Source organism: Bubalus kerabau, chromosome 11, assembly GCF_029407905.1.
Source record: "Bubalus kerabau isolate K-KA32 ecotype Philippines breed swamp buffalo chromosome 11, PCC_UOA_SB_1v2, whole genome shotgun sequence".
NCBI lineage: Eukaryota > Metazoa > Chordata > Mammalia > Artiodactyla > Bovidae > Bubalus > Bubalus kerabau.
Genome location: NC_073634.1, coordinates 109,596,536 through 109,616,148, shown reverse-complemented (window position 1 = coordinate 109,616,148; position 19,613 = coordinate 109,596,536). Strand labels below are relative to the sequence as shown.

Genomic DNA, 19,613 nt, shown 5'->3' with positions numbered 1-19,613 from the left:
CAGACTTTTTTTCTTGGGCTCCAAAATCACTGCAGATGGTGCAAGCCAAAGTCGCTCAGTCATGCTCAGTCATGCTCAACTCTTTGCAACCCCATGGACTGTATAGTCCAGGCCAGAATTCTCCAGGCCAGCATATGGAGTGGGCAACCTTTCCCTTATTCAGGGGATCTTCCAAACTCAGGGCTCAAACCAGGTTTCCCACATTGCAGGAAGATTCTTTACCAGCTGAGTCACAAGGGAAGCCCAAGAAAGCTGGCATGAGTAGCCTATCCCTTCTCCAGCAGATCTTCCTAACCCAGGAATCGAACCAGGGTCTCCTGCATTGCAGATGGATTCTTTACTAACTGAGCTATCAGGGAAGTCTGCAGATGGTGACTGCAGCCATTAAATTAAAAGACGCTTGCTCCCTGGAAGAAAAGCTATGACAAACCTAGACAGCATATTAAAAAGCAGAGGCATCACTTGCCAACAAACCCAAAGCTATGGTTTTTCCAGTAGTCATGTATGGATGTGAGAGTTGAACCATAAAGAAGGCTGAGCTTTGAATAATTGATGCTTTTCAACTGTGGTGCTGGAGAATACTCTTGAGAGCCCCTTGGGCAGCAAGGACATCAAACCAGTCAATCCTAAAGGAAATCAACTCTGAATATTCATTGGAAGGACTGATGCTGAAGCTGAAGCTTCAATACTTTGGCCACCTGATGTGAAGAGCTTAATCGTTGGAAAAGATCCTGATTCTGGGAAAGATCAAGGGCAGAAGCGGGAAGCAGAGGATGAGATGGTTGGATGGTATCATCAACTCAACGGACTGAGTTTGAGAAAAGTCTGGGAGATAGTGAAGAACAGAGAAGCCTGGTGTGCTGTGGTCCATGGGGTCACAAAGAGCCGGACATGACTGAGTGACTGAACAACAGCATGGACGTGGGGCAGGGTGGCAGGAAGGAGAGGATGCCACGCACAGAGACAGAACCACGGAAACGTATACATCACGATGTGTAAAACGGACAGCCAGTGGGAATCTGCCATGTGACTCAGGGAACTCAAGCTGGGGCTCTGTGACAACCAGAGGGGCGGGACAGGGTGGGAGGTGGGAGGGAGGTGCAAGAGGAAGGGAACACAGGTATACTTACGGCTGATTCGTGTTGATGTGTGGAAGAAACAAACACAATATTGTAAAACAATTATCCTTCAATTAAAAATAAATAAACTTTTTAAAAAGAGAGAGATGACATGGTCTAAAAATGAAGCCAAGGGCACAATAGTGTCAGGTATGCAAGATCCCAAAAGATGAAAGATGGGTCTCAGAGCACATTCCGCAACTTTCTAGCCTTTCAAAGAGATGTAAGGTGAGACTCCAAATGGGCCCACAAGTCCTTTCCTCTCCAGGACGTGGAAGGGTGTTGACCTTGGCCATCTCAGCAGCAGCTCAGGCCAAGGAGGCTGATCTCTAAGAGCGCTGTAGGCACGGCTTCCGTCCAACAGAGGGAAACACAGGAAGACACACCACACTACGCTCTAAAGGATTATATGTGCAAAAGCATCACCAGCTCGGGTCAAAGTGCAGAAAACAGAATGAGGCTTTTGGATTCCCCAAACTCCACTAAATATGAAGCAGGTCAAGGAAACATCAGCTAGAATGCTTACCACTTTTAAGGAAAGAAGACCAGAGGCTCCCACACCTAGAACTAGGAAAGGGGACCAGGGGGCTCCCAGGCCTAGAACTAGGAAAGGGGACCAGGGGGCTCCCAGACCTAGAACTAGGAAAGAGGACCAGGGGGCTCCCAGACCTAGAACTAGGAAAGGGAACCAGGGGGAGCCCAGTTACTGGGGATCCCAGTAACAGGAGGGAAAGGGGCAGGACAGAACTTTTGAAAGAATGGCATAGCTCATGGATACAACATAAACCAGTTAGAATCAAATGGGACCAAGAAGGCAGACAAGACTAAGCCTTGAGCTTCAATCAGCAAGTGAAATGACACACCCAGAGGCACCACGACAGTTCCAAAGCGCTGTCAAAAGACCAAGGAGTGGGCGGTGGCCCAAACCCTGGAAATCTCCACTCCTTCCCAAAAATAGCTGGAATAATTCTCCCACCCATTAGCATATAAAATTATTCAGCCTATAAAAACTAACCACACCACATTCCGTGGGCACACTCACCCTCTGCAATGGCCCACACTGTAGAGTGTGCTTCTCTCTGAATCTGAACAAATCCACTTCTTACCTATCACTTTGTCTCTCACTGAATTCTTTCTGTGATGATACATCAAGAACCTGAGCTTCATTAGGTCCTGAAACCAGGTACCATGGGTTTTGGTTGGGTTTGAGTCCAGCACTTGGGTTCAAGTCCCAATCTGAGGTAAATGGTTTCAATCCCAGACCTAGAACTCAGAAAGGAGAGCAAGGGGATTTCAGACCTAGAACTAGGAAAGCGGACCAGGGGATCCCAGACCTAGAACTCGAAAAATGGACTGGAGGATCCCAGACCAAGAACTAGGAAAGGGGACTCAGCGGGCACCCAGATCTAGAACTAAGAAAGAAGACTCAGAGGGCTCCCAGACCAGGAAGCAGGAAAGGGGCCCCAGAGGGCACCTGGGCCTAGAACTAGCAAAGGGGACCAGGGGGTTCCTAGACCTGAGAACTAATCAGGGATTCTCCCAATATTTGCTGGACTCCAACCAGCCCTTCCGTATGTCCAGGGTCCCCATTTTGAACAGGAAGCTGTAGAACAGCTGCCCCTGCCCAGCCTCCACTGTATGTAGGGCGTGGGTTTGAGTACCTTGTTCTCTCATGTTTCATGGCTCTAAGATCTAGAGAAACTGTGGAGCCTCAACCAGACCTGGGTCCAATTTGGATGATGAGATTCTGCCTTTGAGCTGATGCTGCAGTAGGGTGAGGCGGGGAGTGGGGAGCGCGGCTGAGTGTATCTTACACGGGAAGAAGCTGGATCAGCAGACCGTGGCAGGCAGCCCCAAGGACGACCCGCACAGAACCCTGGATCCGGGTAACAGTCTTCCCCATGAAAGGTGGGCTGGCCTATCGACTCCTCCTGACAGATACAATAGCAGAACTGGCAGCTCGATCCCCTGCAACTGCTTCCTGCAGCCTCTCTCTGGTGCTCACGTCCTGAGCACGGCATGGGGAGGACACTCGAGCAGCCTCTCTCTGGTGCTCACGTCCTGAGCACGGCATGGGGAGGACACTCGAGCAGCCCACGGAGAGGCCGCGGCTGTGGAGGGCACGGCCAGTCACCCATCACAAGCCAGTCTTTTCAACAGTCTCTAGTGGGCCTGAACGTAACCCTCCAGTCCTAATCAAGCCTCAGGCTGGCGCACCCCTGGCTTCAGCTGGACTGTGACCTCATGAGGGACCCCAGGCCACAGGTACCCTGTCAAGCCACACCTGGACACCTGACCCTTAGGAACTGTGAGATAATAGATACTTGTTTTAAGCTGATAACCAGGACTTCCCTGGTGGCTCAGATGGTAAAGCGCCTGCCTACAATGCGGGAGACCTGGGTTCGATCCCTGGGTCGGGAAGATCCCCTAGAGAAGGAAATGGCAACCCACTCCAGTACTCTTGCCTGGAGAATCCCATGGATGGAGGAGCCTGGTGGGCTATAGTCCATGGGGTCGCAAAGAGTCGGACACGACTGAGCGACTTCAGTTTCACTTCCACTTCACTTACACTTTAAGCTGATAAGTTCTAGAGTAATTGTTAGCTTATATGAAAATTATTCCCTGTCCTGGGACCTACCCAGTTCCCAGATGACCATCACTCTGAAGGCTCCTCCCCGACTGGGTCCCCTCTGCCTACATACACCAAGCTTTCTCTTTTCCTTTGTAACCAAGAAGGCAAAGGAGCAGAAGTGTTGGCTGCTCCCAACCATCCACCAAAGTCACAGGTGCCCACGTGCCCGAGCACGCTGAGGCAGTCGCTGCCTTCCCCACGCAAGCGCAGGCAGTGCGGCAGGTGTGAGACCACTGCAGTGGGCTCCAGTGCGGACCATCCTGCATACGAGCTGGGCAGCCCTGTGCCCATCAAAGAGTGTCCCCTGACACTCATGCGTGAAGTGAGTCGTGAGGGCCCGACACACGCACGGACCACACCTGTCGGCTGCGCCGCATCACGGAGAGGAAAAGGCAAACTCCACCTCAGGCCAAAGCTTCCCTTTGCCCAAGGCCCAGCCTCCCTGCCTGGCTACTGAGAAGGCTGCAGAAGGGCAAGGCCTCCCTGGGCTGAGGCATGGCCGCTTCTCACTCAGGCCCTCCACAGGTCAGAACTCCGCCGTGCGCAGGTGTCAACAGTGCCCATCCTCGGGCTCTGGGCCAGCACAGGGCAGCACCCTGCACAACTGCAGGGCCCAGGGAAGGGGCTTCCTCGCCGCCCAGGGCCTGCGCTCATCCACGGTGAGCCTCAGAAGCACCTGCCTTCCAGGCCTCCTGCACTGCAGAGGCTGCTGAAGGGACCTGGGCCCACTGCTCCCCTCCAGCCTCCCAGGAAAATCTGGTACATGTGTCAGGCCTGCCCAGGCCAGACTTGCAGGATGGGGTCAGGACCACAGCCTCCTTCAGCCTCCACGGGATAGCAGCAACACATTTAAAAGATCATCTACCAAGCACGGAGGAAGCCACAGAGGCTTGAGCTGATCTTGGGACTACAGACAGGTCAGGAAGGGAATGAGGCTGCCCCGTGGCCGATACCCGCACCGGTAAGGACCAGACCAGGAGGGGCCTCCCCTGTCGGCAGGCTGCCTTTCCGACCTGGGGGCATCAGTCCCCCAACCCAGGGACTCTGTTCCAGACCCCAGCTCACACTGGGTTTGGCATCGTGGGGGCAGGCTGCGCGTGCTCTCAGGCCAGGACACGGTGGGCCCACCTGGACCCACCGCAGGCATCCCTGATGAGGCGGCTTACTCACCCCAAAATCAAAGCAGTTGAAGGAGGACCGGAAGTAGCTCCTGGGCCCCAGGCCATACATCTTCAGGGACATCTCTGTGAGGAAGAGACCCAGGAAAACAAACTCTGCAAAGTCTAGGAGAAGCCGGAGAAGAGGGGGATTAGCTCGCGGCCTCCTCCCGCCTGGCTCAGTCCAGACCGGAGGACACCAGACCTCTGGGCCGATCCAGGGGGCAGCTTCCAGGCCTGGTCTGCGGCTCTGAGCTCCAGCCTCAGCCCAGGACAAAGCAGCGAGCAGAGGACGTGACGCAGAGAGGTGCTCCTTCCAGCTTGCGAGGCGAGTGCCCAGGCTCCCAGGACCAGGTTCGGGAGTGAGTCTGGGTCAAGGGCCCAAGTCTCCCAGAGGACTTAGGTGGTCAGGCAGGAGGCGCCCAACCCCCCAGAGATGCTAGATGGCCTTGAACCCTTCCTTCTCCCTTCAGTCTCATTCCCTGATCCACACACCAACTGCAACTGGAGTCCCTCTGCGAGGACCCTGGGCCAGAACGCGTTTCTCTGCAGGGACCGCCCTGACCCTCCTGGACTCACAGCACCATGTCTGGTTTTAACTCTGTCCACAGGCTCACCCCACTAAAGGTGAGCATCCTGACCACCCAACACCCGCAGACCCCCACAGTACGAGTCTCCCAGGACGCACCCACACTTGCTCGGGGCCCTGGGGAGTCACATAGGACCCCTGAGGGTGTGGTGCCTTCAGCTTCCTGCAGGCTGGGCCCGGCAGGTGGCAGTGGAGAGCAGGGCCTGTGTCAGCCCAGGGATCCTGCCGCTGGCCGTGCTGACCCTGCTGCAGGACTGAAGGGAGGCCATGCTGGACCTGAGGGTCATCCTGGGAATTCAAGGCACAGAGACACTACTCCAACCCAGCCTGAGCAGAGGGCAGGGTCAGAACAAGAAGAACCGTCCAGAAGCTGTACGAGACCACAGACTGCAGGAGACACAGCCGAGTTTAGCCCCTGACAGGCTGGCCAAACGAGGAATTCCAGGGATCAGAACAAGGTCGCTGTTTTTGATCCTCCGCCCAAAGCTGGAATCCATGCATCATTTCAGAGAGTGAGCTAAAGGCACTGTGGCCTCTGACCCCAGAGCATGGGGCCAGGGAAGCAGTGGAGCATGAAGGGCAGAGCCCCCACAGAAGGCCAGGGACACAGGGGTCCAGTCACCAGGCAGTCACCCGCCTGGTGGCCCCAGGGCCTCTGGCATCCAGACTGGTTGGGAGACTGGCCCTCAAGCAGCTTCTGCTCAAACAGAAGGTGGAAGAGAGGGTCACACACGTCCTGCCCTCCATGTGCACCCTGAAACTGTTCTCCCCCATGTGCTGCACAGACACACAGGCCTCCCCAGGCAGCTCTGCAGCAGCTGAGACCCCAGATAAGCAAAGACACCAGTTCCACTGCCCACTGGGCAGCGTGCCTCACAGACGTGTGATGGTTCGTACGGCCCAAGAAGGTCTCGGGTAGGCGACCCAGGTATGTGGACAATCACCACCTGCCTGGCCTCTGAAGCCAGTCCAAACGCCAGCAGGGTACCCAAGCCATGCCCGGGATGAGAAAGGCGATGGCACAGCAGCCCTCCTGGAGAAGCCATGCAAAGGCTGTGCCCTGAATCCAGCTTGGAACATGAGCCCCTCGGCCCCTGCACTCCAGGTCCCCATGAGGGGAGCTCAGGTCTTGGAAGGAGAGACCGCAGAGACAGGGCTCCTAGCTGCCCCACCCAGACCTTGGAGCTGAAGCTACCCAGGAGATCAAAGTGGGAGCCCTTTATTGGAACCAGCCCAGGAAGTGCTGAAAGGGAAGCTTTCCAAGAAAGGGGGCACCTGGAACACAGCCTCCACAACATGCCCACTCCTTTCCTCTCCCAAGGAAGAGACCCTCAACTTCATATGCTCAGCCTCCCCTCAGAGGCCAAGAAGGGGCATCCACATGTTCCTTCCTAAAGTATTCATTCAGCTTGCAGGCCCTTGCGCTGCCCTGAGCTGACCCCAGAGACAGCTGACCCTCCCTCCAGGAGATCATGGGCTAGGGGAGCAGAGCAGCTACATCACACAACGTCTGCGTTATAACAGGAAGACAGCAACTGTGGGGACACAGGGGAGAGGAGAGGGGCCAGTGGGGACACAGGGGAGAGGGGCCAGGTCCATCCTGCCAGGCCCAGGCGCTCGCGGCATGACAGCATCCACTCCCAGGCCCCCCTCACCATCTGAGCATCAGTCTCGGGGTCCTTAGTGCCTCGGGGGTGGTGCATTTGACAGGCGGACAGCGAGGGGCATGGCCAGCCTCAGGCCAGGGCCCCGTGGTGAGCTCTGATGGAGCTAGTCCTGACGGGAGCCCCAACTTCTGCCTCTGCCTCCTGTAGGCCTGCCCTCCCGGGCTGGGTCAGCCCGCCTCAGCTTCAGCCCAGCACTGAGCAGATGCCTCCAGACCCAGCAGAGGCCACCCCTCCCTCCAGCCATTTTCCCTGGGGGATGCTGATGAACGCAGGCGTTTCCAGGAAACCACAGAGAAGAGGAGGCAGTGAGGGGGCAGATTTGCAGCCAGGGACGCCTGTGGCCCGGTCAGCACCTAGGCACTTCCAGCCTCATGCTCCTGACATCAGACACGCAACCAGGACGTGCAGGCCCCCTCCAACTCCAGCCCACTCACTGGGCAAATCTCCAGGAAACAGGAGCAACCACAAGACAGACCGGGTACCACTGGCTTCTTGTAGGAAGAAAAGGCCTCGCTAGGAAGCCCCAGGGAGCAGCCACACCACTGCCCGAGTGAGGAGGAGGCCCTGTCTCCCCAGCCCCCGCCCAGCACCCAAGGGTGGGATACCACAGCCTGAGGACTCAAGGAGACACTGAATTCAGTCCCAAGCCAGGTCCCACACCAAACCATGAGCCCAGGACACATGAATGAGGGGCAGAGCGCCGGGCTCAGTGCACACACTTTGATTCCTTAGCCCGCCCTCCCCACCTGGGAGCCAGCCGGGGCCCCTCATGCTTCTCCTCTCTCTGCCCTTTCCCATCATGCTAGCAACGGATTGCAATTGAAGTCTGGGAAACAGCCTGGAGCCAGCCCCCAACACAGGCCTCCCCACCCACATTTTCAAGTGACCCAGGGAGCCATCCATCCAGAGCCCAAAAGAACCCAGCAGCAGCAGCCCAGGCTCCTGGTCAGAGCTGCCTAGGCTCCGTGTGGCTGGTCCACTGGGGGCCAGAACTGGGAGCCAGGAGCGTTCCCTGGAGAAAGGCTTTCTTGGGCATCTAGGTGGCTACACGCACGCAGGGAAAGGGAGATGGAAAGGAAGAGAGGGAGGCACGTGTGGAAGCCCAGAGCAGGCTGTTTCCAGACCAGGAACTAACACGAGCAGGCTGAAGGTGCTGACCTCGGGGAAGGGGCAGGAGGGGCTCCTGACCGCAGGACAGAAATCATTCATGCAGTGTCTCTGGAGCTCTCGTGAGGCAAAACGAACAAGCAAGACCTTCTGTGGCACGCGCCCTGCAGGGCCCTTGGGTGTGAAGGAACCTGGTCCCTGGGAAGGGGCCTCAGCTCTTCACCTCCTTGGACCTGTAACCAGGGCCAGACAGGTCACGACCCAGAGCCCCTGCTGTGTCCTGAGGCTCATGGACATGTTTGTAAGTAATCCCTGGTCATGGACACGTCCAGATTCAACCGACCAAGAAGAAACATAAACAACTAGAAGAGCCCTGGGAGACCCCTGGGAGCCAAGACTCTTTCTCCTCAGGAATCCAGGGCGGATGCATCCCTCGGTCCCTGGGTCGAAAGCCCTTAGGGCAGGAGACATCATCCCGGTTCCCCAGACCCCGCCCTCGTTTCCCACTACACTGACGGACGGGGTCTAACCAGACCAGCCCAGCCTCCTGGAACCTGGGCCCAGGCCTGGGCACGGTCAGGCCTCCAGCAGAGACCCCCGCGGCACTTTGGTGCACAGGGGTCCTACAGGCTGTGGGCTGGAAGTGGGTCAGAGGCAGCGGGCCCGGGGGGGCGGGCCCGGGGGGGCGGGCCCGGCCACGTACACAGGGCCGCGGTGAGCCGCTGGGGCTGCTGGTAGTGCACCACGGCCGCGCACAGCGTGTTCAGGGCCACCACACACAGCACCGCCCAGTAGAAGCTCTGAGCCTTCACCAGGCGCCGGATGAAGAACCGGAACATCTTCTCCTTCCTGCGGAAGTATGACGAGCTCTCCGTCTTCCCACTCTTGAGGCTGGCTCGGGCGAAGGGGGACCCTGCGGGAACAGGGGGCTCGCTGAGGGTGTGGGTGGCCAGCATGCCCCAGGGCACACTCTCCCTCCGCCAGTGTGAGCCCTGCAGACGCACGCTCCAGAGCATGTGTCCCGCATCCCACAAGGACACCTGCCCTGGCCTGGCTCAAGGCGCCCGTTTCCATCCCAGGCGCCGCGTGTGTCAGATCCACTACCAATATTGTGCTAAAGGGCCCTGCGCCCCCTGGAGTGGGTCCTGGCCACACCCCTGCTTCACAAATGAGGGAACCAAGAGCCTGAGTGGTCTCCATAGCTGCTGGGCTCCAGCTGGGAGGCCTGCATTGAAACAGGCCTCTGGTCCCCAGTGCCCCAGCCACCTTACAGGAGGGTAGTCCCCGCGCTCCCAGGCCACTCTGATTTCTGGCATCACCTGGGGAGTCCTGTCGTTTCTGGCCTTTCCTCCCTCCATAGCTCCAGGGCCAAGAGCCACTGACCACCCGCTTTTCTAGGAGTTGTCTTGGAACACAGCCAAGCTCCTTCACTTGTGTCTGGCTTGGCTGCAGACCATGGCCCACAGAGCCCAGAAAGTCTGCCCAGGAAGCTGCTCCTCTGTCCCGACTCACCCGCCAGACCCAACTGCCCTCGCCCGCTCCTGTGCCCACAGCCCCTGCACTGCCCCCCAGGGGAGTGCCTTCCCCCAGGCTCCTTCTCGGCTCCGAGGTCACCCTTCTCTAGGCTCCAGTGACAGGCCTCAGTGCCCCAAAAATCACACCCTGTACCAACTGCACTGCATAGGCTTATCAGTCTGTTCTTTGCCTGAGCCCCAGATCAGACTGAGCTCTGGGAGGCACGGCTTCCCTCTGCACCCCCAACCCCTTGTGCCAGGTGAGAGTTGCATGAGCAGACTTCATGGGCCTGGAGGCCCTGAGCGCCCCCGAGCGCTCAAACAGGCGGCTCTGAACACCCGGCCTAGCCGCAGTCCCTGGGGAAGAAGCATGTGAGCATGTTACACGATGGCAGGCGTGTTTGCACAGGGGTGTGTGCGTGTGCAGACTCAAGAACATTTTCAGGCTGGCGTCTTCTTGGATTCACTAAATGAAGACGGGCCGAGGCCTCTGGAGCAGCTGCATCACACAGAGAGACGCGGAGCACCAGGCCCAGGGCAGGTGAACAGCACCTGTCAGTCAGCCCTCGTGGGGGTGAGCAGGACCCTAATGGGGAATTCCCAGCTCTCTAGATGCCATAGCCACACCCCATCCACAGCTGCAGAAGACACTGTTCCGTCACAGCCTCTGGCTGAGCCAGGACACAGCTCCCAGTCCATGACCTGACACCAGCCAATGCCGAGTCCTCGTGACTGGCTCATTCAACAAAATCTCTTGCCCATGGTGCACTGGGATGACCCAGAGGGATGGTACGGGGAGGGAGGTGGGAGGGGGGTTCAGGATGGCGAGCACGTGTACACCCGTGGCGGATTCATGTTGATGTATGGCAAAACCAATACAATATTGTAAAGTAATTAGCCTCCAATTAAAATAAATAAATTTAAATTTAAAAAAATTATCTTGGCCAAACTTGCCAAGGGTTGCAAAATGCCAAGGCCACAGCCAGACATACCCACTCCCTCCTCCAAGACAGCCATGGGGCAAAGAGGGAAGACAGGGACCCACTACAGACAAGGAGAGGCCTGCACACAGGCAGAGCCCACACAGAGCCACTGGGGAACCCACACACTCAAAATCCCCAGACACTGCCATTTACAAACAGAGCCACACACACGTGCTGCACAGCACACCCCAATGCTGACCACACCCCCAAACACACACTCAGATTCACACAGGCGCACACCTGCGATCACACACAGGCCCACTCTGGGAAGGTAGGTCAAGAGAACATGTGAGTCAAGAAAGGCACTTTGTGCACGCACGTGGCCAGTAGGACAAGCAACACGCTCTCCAGGGAGACTCCCTGCTGGATGAGCCCCGTGAGGCCAGCTGGCCCCGCCCAAAGAGGGCCTCAGGGCTGCTGTCCTCTTACACTCCGGGACCACGGGGCCTCAGGGCGTCCCGGGCTGGGCCCCGAGGACAGGCCGCATTTCCCACGAGCAGCGCCTGTGTGCTCGCAGCAGCTCTTTGGTGAAAGGAAGGGTCTGCAGTAGAAGTGAAATGTGGCACAGTCAGAATCCCTGCTTTGGGTGGAAACGTGCAACGTCGGGACTTCTAGGCTTTGTGCGTTTTCCAGGTTCCACTTAATCAGCACATATTCTTCATGATAAAAAAGGCTTATTTCACAAAAAATATACATTTTCAAGCTAGGGGGCAGTTGAGAATGAATGAACTATGAATGACAGCAGAATTAAGCCCAGTTAGAATGACATGGGTGCCTGTGCACACAGGGGGTCTTGGCACTGTGCCCAGGCAGGGCCTCATCAGTCAACATAATGTCTGCGTCAGCCCCGCTTAGCACCATCCCTTCGATGACTGCCCTGAGTGGGGCAGAGAAACACAGGACAACCATGACCTGCCCCTGCCCCCACCATCCCACCAGGGCACAGGCCACAGATCACAGGTGACAGGCAGGCAGTGCAGGACGCTCCTGCTTAGCGGCTGCATTCCCTGGTATGGCAGGCAGAAGTGATGTGGACTGGACACCAGGCATGTGGACATGAACCCTGTCCACCCAATAGGCATATGCCTGGTACATCCTCGCAGCTGAAGAGTCCTCACTGGAAACAGATATGGGGTCTCATGGGGTTCTGGGGGTTAAAGAAAACCATGCAGGCTGACCCATCAGGCCTCAACCAGCAGCCAGCATGGAGCTGGGGAGAACCCAGGAGGTGCCAGGCCCTATACCCAGACCCGAGGGAAGCAGACCACCTGTAAAGCCTGAGGCCCCGAGTGCAAAGAGACCCTTGGGCTCTGCTGGGGACTTGGAGCAAAGTCTACAGGGTCCCAGATATGGCACAGAGCTAAAACAACCAAAATAAAACAAAGAGAGAAAATAAAACTCCTCCCAAATCATTCAGCAGATGAAAGGAAAGAAGTTCACTCTTAAAAACCCAAACTAGGAGCCTGAAGATGCAGCAAAGCAATGTCTTAGATAAACATATACAGGAAATATAAGGAGGGAGAAATCAAAGGAAAAGGCTGAGAGACACAAAGGAGCAAAGGAAGAGGTAACACAAAGTAACAGGAATTCCAGGAGCAAAAAGAAAAAGGAAAGGAGGTTAAATAACTAAACAAATGGAAAAAAACATTCCTCGAGTAGGAAGACCTGAGCTGCAGGCCGAGAGGCCCCCTGGGCTTCAGACCCCAGGCAGAGGGCATTCCAGGCGGGGCCATATCTGCAACCAGGACACTAGGAACAGGCAGTGACCCCTGCAGAACAAGAGAGAACAAGCACAGCAGCAAAAGCTCTCTTGTCGTGAGAACAACACAGGAAGCCTGAGCGTGTGCAGAAGCCGGTCACTCACCCACACGCCGCCTAGCAGAGCACCGAGGCAGCAGAGCCAAGATGGAGCAAAGCCCCGTGGGACACAGAGCCTGCAGAGGAGGCAGCGCCCACGCGGCTGCGCAGCGCAAAGGCCGGGCAGGGCCTGGAGACACAGGAAGTAAATCCCCAAGACATCTCCCACCGGGAGTGGGGAACAAGGAGGGAAACGCTGCAAGTACTTACTGGGCTGAGGGTGGGGCAGAGAAACGGGAAATACAGCAATTCATTATGGAAATACCACATCCTGGTGGTAAAGAGGGTAGAAAAACATGAAAATAGGAAAGCGAATGTTTCTAATTCTGGGAGCAGGGATGGAAGGTCGTCATTTGTGGAACAGAAGCAGGAAGAAGCGGAAATTAGCAGAGGGGAGAGCATGATGAACAGCAACCTGGTCAAAGAGCAAAGCAGGAAAGAGAGAGACCACAGTATCACACATCAACACCAAATATCAAAGAGGAGGAGGAAGAAGTCACGGATGCTGACCCTTACACTACCCAGAGACAGGCTGGACTCCCCCACTGGGAACAGAGACCATAAGGCTGGGTTAAAAAAAAGCAAAACCCAGCTAAATGTTGTTTGTAAGAAGAACATTTAAAATACTTAATGTCATAAAGAGTTGAAAATGAAAGGAAACACAAAGATACCAAGCAATGCGAACTAAAACCCAAAAACAATGGTAGTAATGAAAAGTAAGACATTTGCTGGCAGACAAGGAATTGTCCAGTGGAGGAGGTAAATGGATAAAGAAGGTATTGTGTGATGATCAAACACATGCTCACAAAGAAGATGTAACAGCCATAAAAATATATAGCAGCCAAATATATAAACAAAAGCCATGAGACATACACAAGGAAGCATCTAGAAAATGCCCATCGAAACCACAAGACTTATCACCGCACACTTGTCAGGATGGCTACTTCCAAACAGACAAAAGACAGTGTTGCTGAGAACATGGAGAAATTAGACCTTTGTGCTCTGTTGATGGGAACGTAAATGGAGAACAGCACTGTGGCTCCTCAAAAGTGAAAACTAAAACCACCTGATGACCCAGCAAGCCGGCTGCTGGGGAGACTATCTCTAGCTCTGTCTCTCTATCTTGGGCTTCCCAGGTGGCAGTAGTGGTAAAGAATCCACCTGCCAACGCAGGGGACATAAGAGATGCAGATTCAATCCCTAGGTTGGGAAGATCCCCTGGAGGAGGGCAGACAACCCACTCCAGTGTTCTTGCCTGGAAAATCCCATAGACAGAGGAGCCTTGCAGGCTACAGCCCACAGGGTCACAAAGAGTCAGACACGACTGAGTGAGCACAGCATGTATCTGCATCTATAGAAAGAAAGGTCTCCAAAATAACTGAAATCAGGATCTTGAAGAGATCCGAGCTCTCCCGTGTAAACTGCAGCACAATTCACAACAGATAAGACATGGAAACAACCTAACTGCCCACCGGCAGCTGAGTGGACAGAGAAAATGTGGTCTACACACACCACAGAATACTCTTCAGCCCTAATAAGGAAGGAAATCTGGCAATATGTGCCCACATGGATGGGCCTTGAGGATGTCATGCCAAGTGAAATGAGCTACATTCAGAAAGACAAATACTTCATGAACGACTGCACGCAGATGAGGGAGCTAAAATAGTGAAATTCATTAAACCAGAGACAGGACAGTGGTGACCAGGGGCTGCCGGGTGGGGCTGGGGAGTTGTGAACAGGAACAGAGTTCCAGTGAAGCGGGATGGACAAGCTCTGCAGACCTGCTGCCCAGCGCAGCACCTGCGGTCAACAGTAATCCACCGCACACTTTAAATGTAGGAGGACCGATCTCATGATGTGTTCCGATCACACACACACACACACACACACAGTTTTAAGAAAAAAATACAAAAGAAACTTATTAATAAAAAATGAAGTGGGAATGTTCCAAACACCTCTTTCAGAACTGAACAGATCTAGTAGATAAAACATAAAGACCTAAAGAACTGGAAAACACAATCAACAAACTTGACTTTGAGACACACATATAACCTGATAACTCACAAAAGCAGAGCATACACAGAGCATGCTTCTGTCGATGAAACTTTCTAAAGTCGGTCATGAAGTTGGAATTTGAAAACTTCTAAATATAGAGATTTACTGGCCACATTTCCCAATCATTATCTGATAAAATTAGACATAATAAAAAGATGGTCAAAATATTGCTGCTTATAACTCAGAAGCACATTCCCAGATAACCTTTGCCTCAAGAGGAGTAAAAAAATTGTTATCTGGAAACCAGTACAGAGGGGACATCATAACAAAGCTCTGTGCAGAGGGAAACATGCAGCCTTAACTGCTTTCACTGTTAAAGAAGAAAGAAAAAAGAACAAGTTATACATTTTAAGAAATTAGAAAAATAATAATAAAATAAATCAAAATAAAGTAGAAAGATAAACCTAATAATGACTAAAAATAACAATAATAAAAATGAAAACAAAAAATATAAGGAAATCTACAATCTGTTTATTTTAAACCATCATTAATACATACTAAGCTTACATGATCCTAATTAAGAAATTAGAAATCAAAGATAAATATACTGACAACCAGAAAAAAGCAAAACCAAACTCGACACAATCTAGTCGGTCTCAGAGCTTTAAATGCCTTCTGCAGCCTGAATGCCAGCCCCTAACACAGAGAGTACCCAGCTGACACCCCCACTACATCTCCAACGTGCATCTCAAACTCAGCACAAACTCAGAACCAAATTCTAGTCATTGTCCCCCAAAATGCATGGGTTTCCAGTCCTATCCTCTTGGGCAGGGCTCCTCTGTGGACACTCCCTGCAGAGCTGTCCTTGATGTCTCTCTCTGTCTCATCTCCACGTCTGACTCATCAGAAATCCTATGGGCTTGTCCTCAAAATAGATCTAGAATCCAACTACTTAGTACCCCTGCCCCCAGCACTGCGGTCCTCACAGCAGCCCTTGACCTGGTCCTGCCCTGCCCTCTCTGCATGGCAGGCAGTCTTCAGTGCCTCCCTGAAGCCAGATGCCACCCTCCTCTGCAAACCGCCATGGCTGGCAGAGTCCACGCTGGGCTTCAGCCCCCCTGGCGTTCTTGTTTCCTCTCCTGCTGCCCCAGCCCTCCACTCTGCTCCAGCCACACAGGCCTCCTGGACGTTCCTGCCTCAGGGTCCTCTCACCTGTCTCGGGGATGCTCTGTGCCCTGGTAAGTTCACCTGCTCATTTCTTCAGCTTTTTACTCAAAGGTGACCTTTTGAGGACCTGTTGTAGCCCCTCTATTTAAACCCCTAACCCTCAGACCCTTTGAACCCCCTCTTTCTCTGCTTTTTTCCTTTTCACACCTAGCACTGGAATGGAAACTCCAAAGATGAAGGCTTCTGCATCTTGCTCAATGCCTCGGGCACTTCCCAACACATCTGGGCACTTAGTATCTGTTGAGTGAATGGACCAGCAAAGAACTGAATGTAGGAGCGAGAAGAATACAAGAGAGCTCTACATGCAGTTCTATAGAAACAAGCTTGAAAGGCAACAAAATGGAATATTTCCTCACAAAATATAACACTGGTCCATACTATTTTCCCTGGTGGCTCAGACGGTAAAGAATCTGCCTGCAATGTGGAAGACCGAGGTTCGATCCCTGGGTTGGGAAGATCCCCTTGAAAACGGAATGGTTACCCACTCTAGTATTCTTGCCTGGAGAATTCCATGGACAGAGGAACCTGGCGGGCTACAGTCCATGGGGTCACAAAGAGTCGGACACGTCTGAGTGACTAACACATTCTTTTCATTTCTTAGCTAGATGGGTTCACATTTTTATTTTACCTTTAAAGAACAGATAATTTAGGTGTTATTTAAACTATTCCAAGCTACAGGAAAAGATTTTTTTTACCTCCCTAATTCATTTTACAAAATCACAATAAAAACTTTTTTTAAAAAAAACTTTAGGTAAAATAAGAATAGAGGGACCATTTAAATATTAACACATGATAAATTTGAAAAAAATTAAAATTCAAATCCACAATATATATTGGTCTCCTATTAACAAACACAAACAACCCAACAGAAAAGCGTACAGAGTACATGAAAAGTCACCAACACCCAAATTCAGATGTGAAACAAACACTTAAAAAGAGGTTCAAAATCACTAGGAGTGAGTGAAATGAGAATTACAATTGCCACAAAATACCACCTTATAATCATCAAATTCCCCTCAAACTGGGAAAAGTCGAGAGTAGCTGCAACCTCCAGGCAGGACAAGAACATAGGTGCTCCTGCACCAAGGTGAACGTGTGGTCACAGACCCTCTGGACAGCAGCCGCCCTGGAAGGTGCCAGCGCATCCTCCCTGCAGCAGCCTGCTCCGGGGACCCAGCCCACGGGGGCAAAAGCTCTGCCAAGCAAGCACAGATGTCTAAGCAGCTGATTACAGGGCAGTGAGCACCACACCATGGACACTACGAACACCACACAGAAGCAAATCCTAATTAGACCAGCTGATCGGGGAGGGGGGTGGTGTTCCAAGAGGCACTGATGAGAAAATTTTGTATGAAACTATACAGCCAACGAAGGTCCGTCTAGTCACGGCTGTGGTTTTTCCAATGGTCATGTATGGATGTGAGAGCTGGACTGTGAAGAAAGCTGAACACCGAAGAATTGATGCTTTTGAACTGTGGTGTTGGAGAAGACTCTTGAGAGTCCCTTGGACTGCAAGGAGATCCAACCAGTCCATTCTGAAGGAGATCAGCCCTGGGTGTTCATTGGAAGGAATGATGCTAAAGCTGAAACTCCAGTACTTTGGCCACCTCATGAGGAGAGTTGACTCCTTGGAAAAGACCCTGAGGCTGGGAGGGATTGGGGGCAGGAGGAGAAGGGGACGACAATGGATGAGATGGCTGGATGGCATCACTGACTTGATGGACGTGAGTCTGAGTGAACTCCCGGAGTTGGTGATGGACAGGGAGGCCTGGCGTGCTGCGATTCATGGGGTCACAAAGAGTCGGACACGACTGAGCGACTGAACTGGAACTGGATATCTGTAATATGAAAAGACCCCAAAAGTCTACAGCATGTATGTGTCCATGTGTGTATGTGTATGTGGGGGGGGGGTGTGGTTTCAGTTCAGTTCAGTTCAGTCACTCAGTCGTGTCCGACTCTTTGTGACCCCATGAACCGCAGTATGCCAGGCCTCCCTGTCCATCACCAACTCCCAGAGTCCACCCAAACCCATGTCCATTGAGTCAGTGATGCCATCCAACCATCTCATCCTCTGTCATCCCCTTCTCCTCCTGCCTTCAGTCTTTCCCAGCATCAGGGTCTTTTCCAATGAGTCGGTTCTTCGCATCAGGTGGCCAAACTATTGGAGCTTCAGCTTCAGCATCAGTCCTTCCAATGAGTATTCAGTATTGATTTCCTTTAGGATGGGCTGGTTGGATCTCCTTGCAGTCCAAGGGACTCTCAACAGTCTTCTCCACAACCACAGTTCAAAAGAATCAATTCTTCTGCATTCAGCTTTCTTTATAGTCCAACTCTCACATTCATACATTACCACTGGAAAAACCAAAGCCTTGACTAGACGGACCTTTGTTGGCAAAGTAATGTCTCTGCTTTTGAATATGCTGTCTAGGTTGGTCATAACTTTCCTTCCAAGGAGTAAGCGTCTTTTAATTTCATGGCTGCAGTCACCATCTGCAGTGATTTTGGGAGGGGGGGGCGGTGGCGGGAGGGTGGTATGAGTGTTATCTGAGATGAGCATCTAAAAATGGGAAGGATAAACCCCAAACTATTGACATGGGCTTAATGAGGACAGAGAATGGGAAGTATAAATAGATAAACAAATACACAAACAACTTAGAGAGTTCAGTCTTCCAAATGTAACAGTGTAACAGGAAGCAGGTCCTTCAACTCAAGTCCACTCGCGACAGCTGGAGAGCAAGGAGGTGCAGCCTGGACCTGACTTGGTGCCTGTAATGCAAAGCGGTCATTGCCAAGTACACCCCCTCCCCATGCTGCCAAAGGTGGAGGCCCAGGGCCAAGTCTTCCTTTGCCACAGAACGCACAACCTCAGGGCATTCAGTGGGAAAGGCCCAGGCACTTCAGGTGCTAGGATTCTGGTACCAGGCTAAGAGGACAGGAACTAAAGAGATGAAAGAACCAGGTTTCCCTTTCACTCTTTGAGAAGCAGGAGATGAAGCCAAGGCCTCAGAGGCAGCAGACCCAAGGAATATGGAAGATACACAGAGCTTGCGAGAGATAAAGAAACTTCAGTCCCTACAGCAGCGACACGCGCAGTCTGCGGCCTCAGGACGCGCCCGAGGCCTCCAGCCCACGCAGGCCAGCAGAGCCAAGAAGAGCCGGGAGCCAGCAGCCTGCTGAACTGAAGGAGCATGAGGCCAAGAAGAACTCCAGGAGCCGTGCGCGCAGCCCACCTCAGGGCCTGGCCCCAGGAAGACATCTCTGCCCCGGGCGCTGTCCCTCCCGCTGTCTGGCAGACACACGGACCTGGGGCTGGCTGACTGACGCGGGGGTGGGGGGCGTGGGGGAGGAAGGGAAGGAGGAGAGCCAGCGCGGCAAGGAGGGAGCAGGCGCGCTCCGCACAGCACACTCCCACAGACTCACCCACAGCACACAGGTCTGCAAAGCGGTCCTCTCCCTCCTCCGCGTGGATGAGGTCGTTTCGGCTCTTCTTGGTGGCTGCTCTCTTCAACACTGCTTTAAACAAAGGGTGGGCAGACGGCATGAGTGCAGCCCGGCTGGCCGATCTGCCGCAGGGCTGGGCTGTCTCTCAGTTGCCCACTCCCTAATCTCCAGGAACCAGCAGCCTCTCCAGGTCCCCTGTCCTGAAGACAAGGCTGGCGGCAGGAAGGACGATGCCTGGCCCCCATGGCCCCTCTCGGTCCTCAGAGCAAAAGGGACAAGGGATTTTGAGGTCCTGCTTGTCCTTTTCTCCATGATGAAGTCCATGG

General features: G+C 53.6%; 1 protein-coding gene across 2 annotated transcripts in view; it reads right to left on the bottom strand.

Annotated features, from left to right (window-relative positions):
- CACNA1B (calcium voltage-gated channel subunit alpha1 B) overlaps positions 1-19,613 on the bottom strand; it is a 210,061-nt gene that overhangs the window by 120,040 nt on the left and 70,408 nt on the right. For both annotated transcript variants that reach the window (XM_055541721.1, XM_055541722.1), the window contains exons 10-12: positions 19,267-19,356; positions 8,974-9,183; positions 4,921-5,033 (exon numbers count right to left, since the gene is read on the bottom strand). In XM_055541721.1, the coding sequence (XP_055397696.1) occupies positions 4,921-5,033; positions 8,974-9,183; positions 19,267-19,356 (413 nt within the window). The remainder of the gene's footprint in view (positions 1-4,920; positions 5,034-8,973; positions 9,184-19,266; positions 19,357-19,613) is intronic.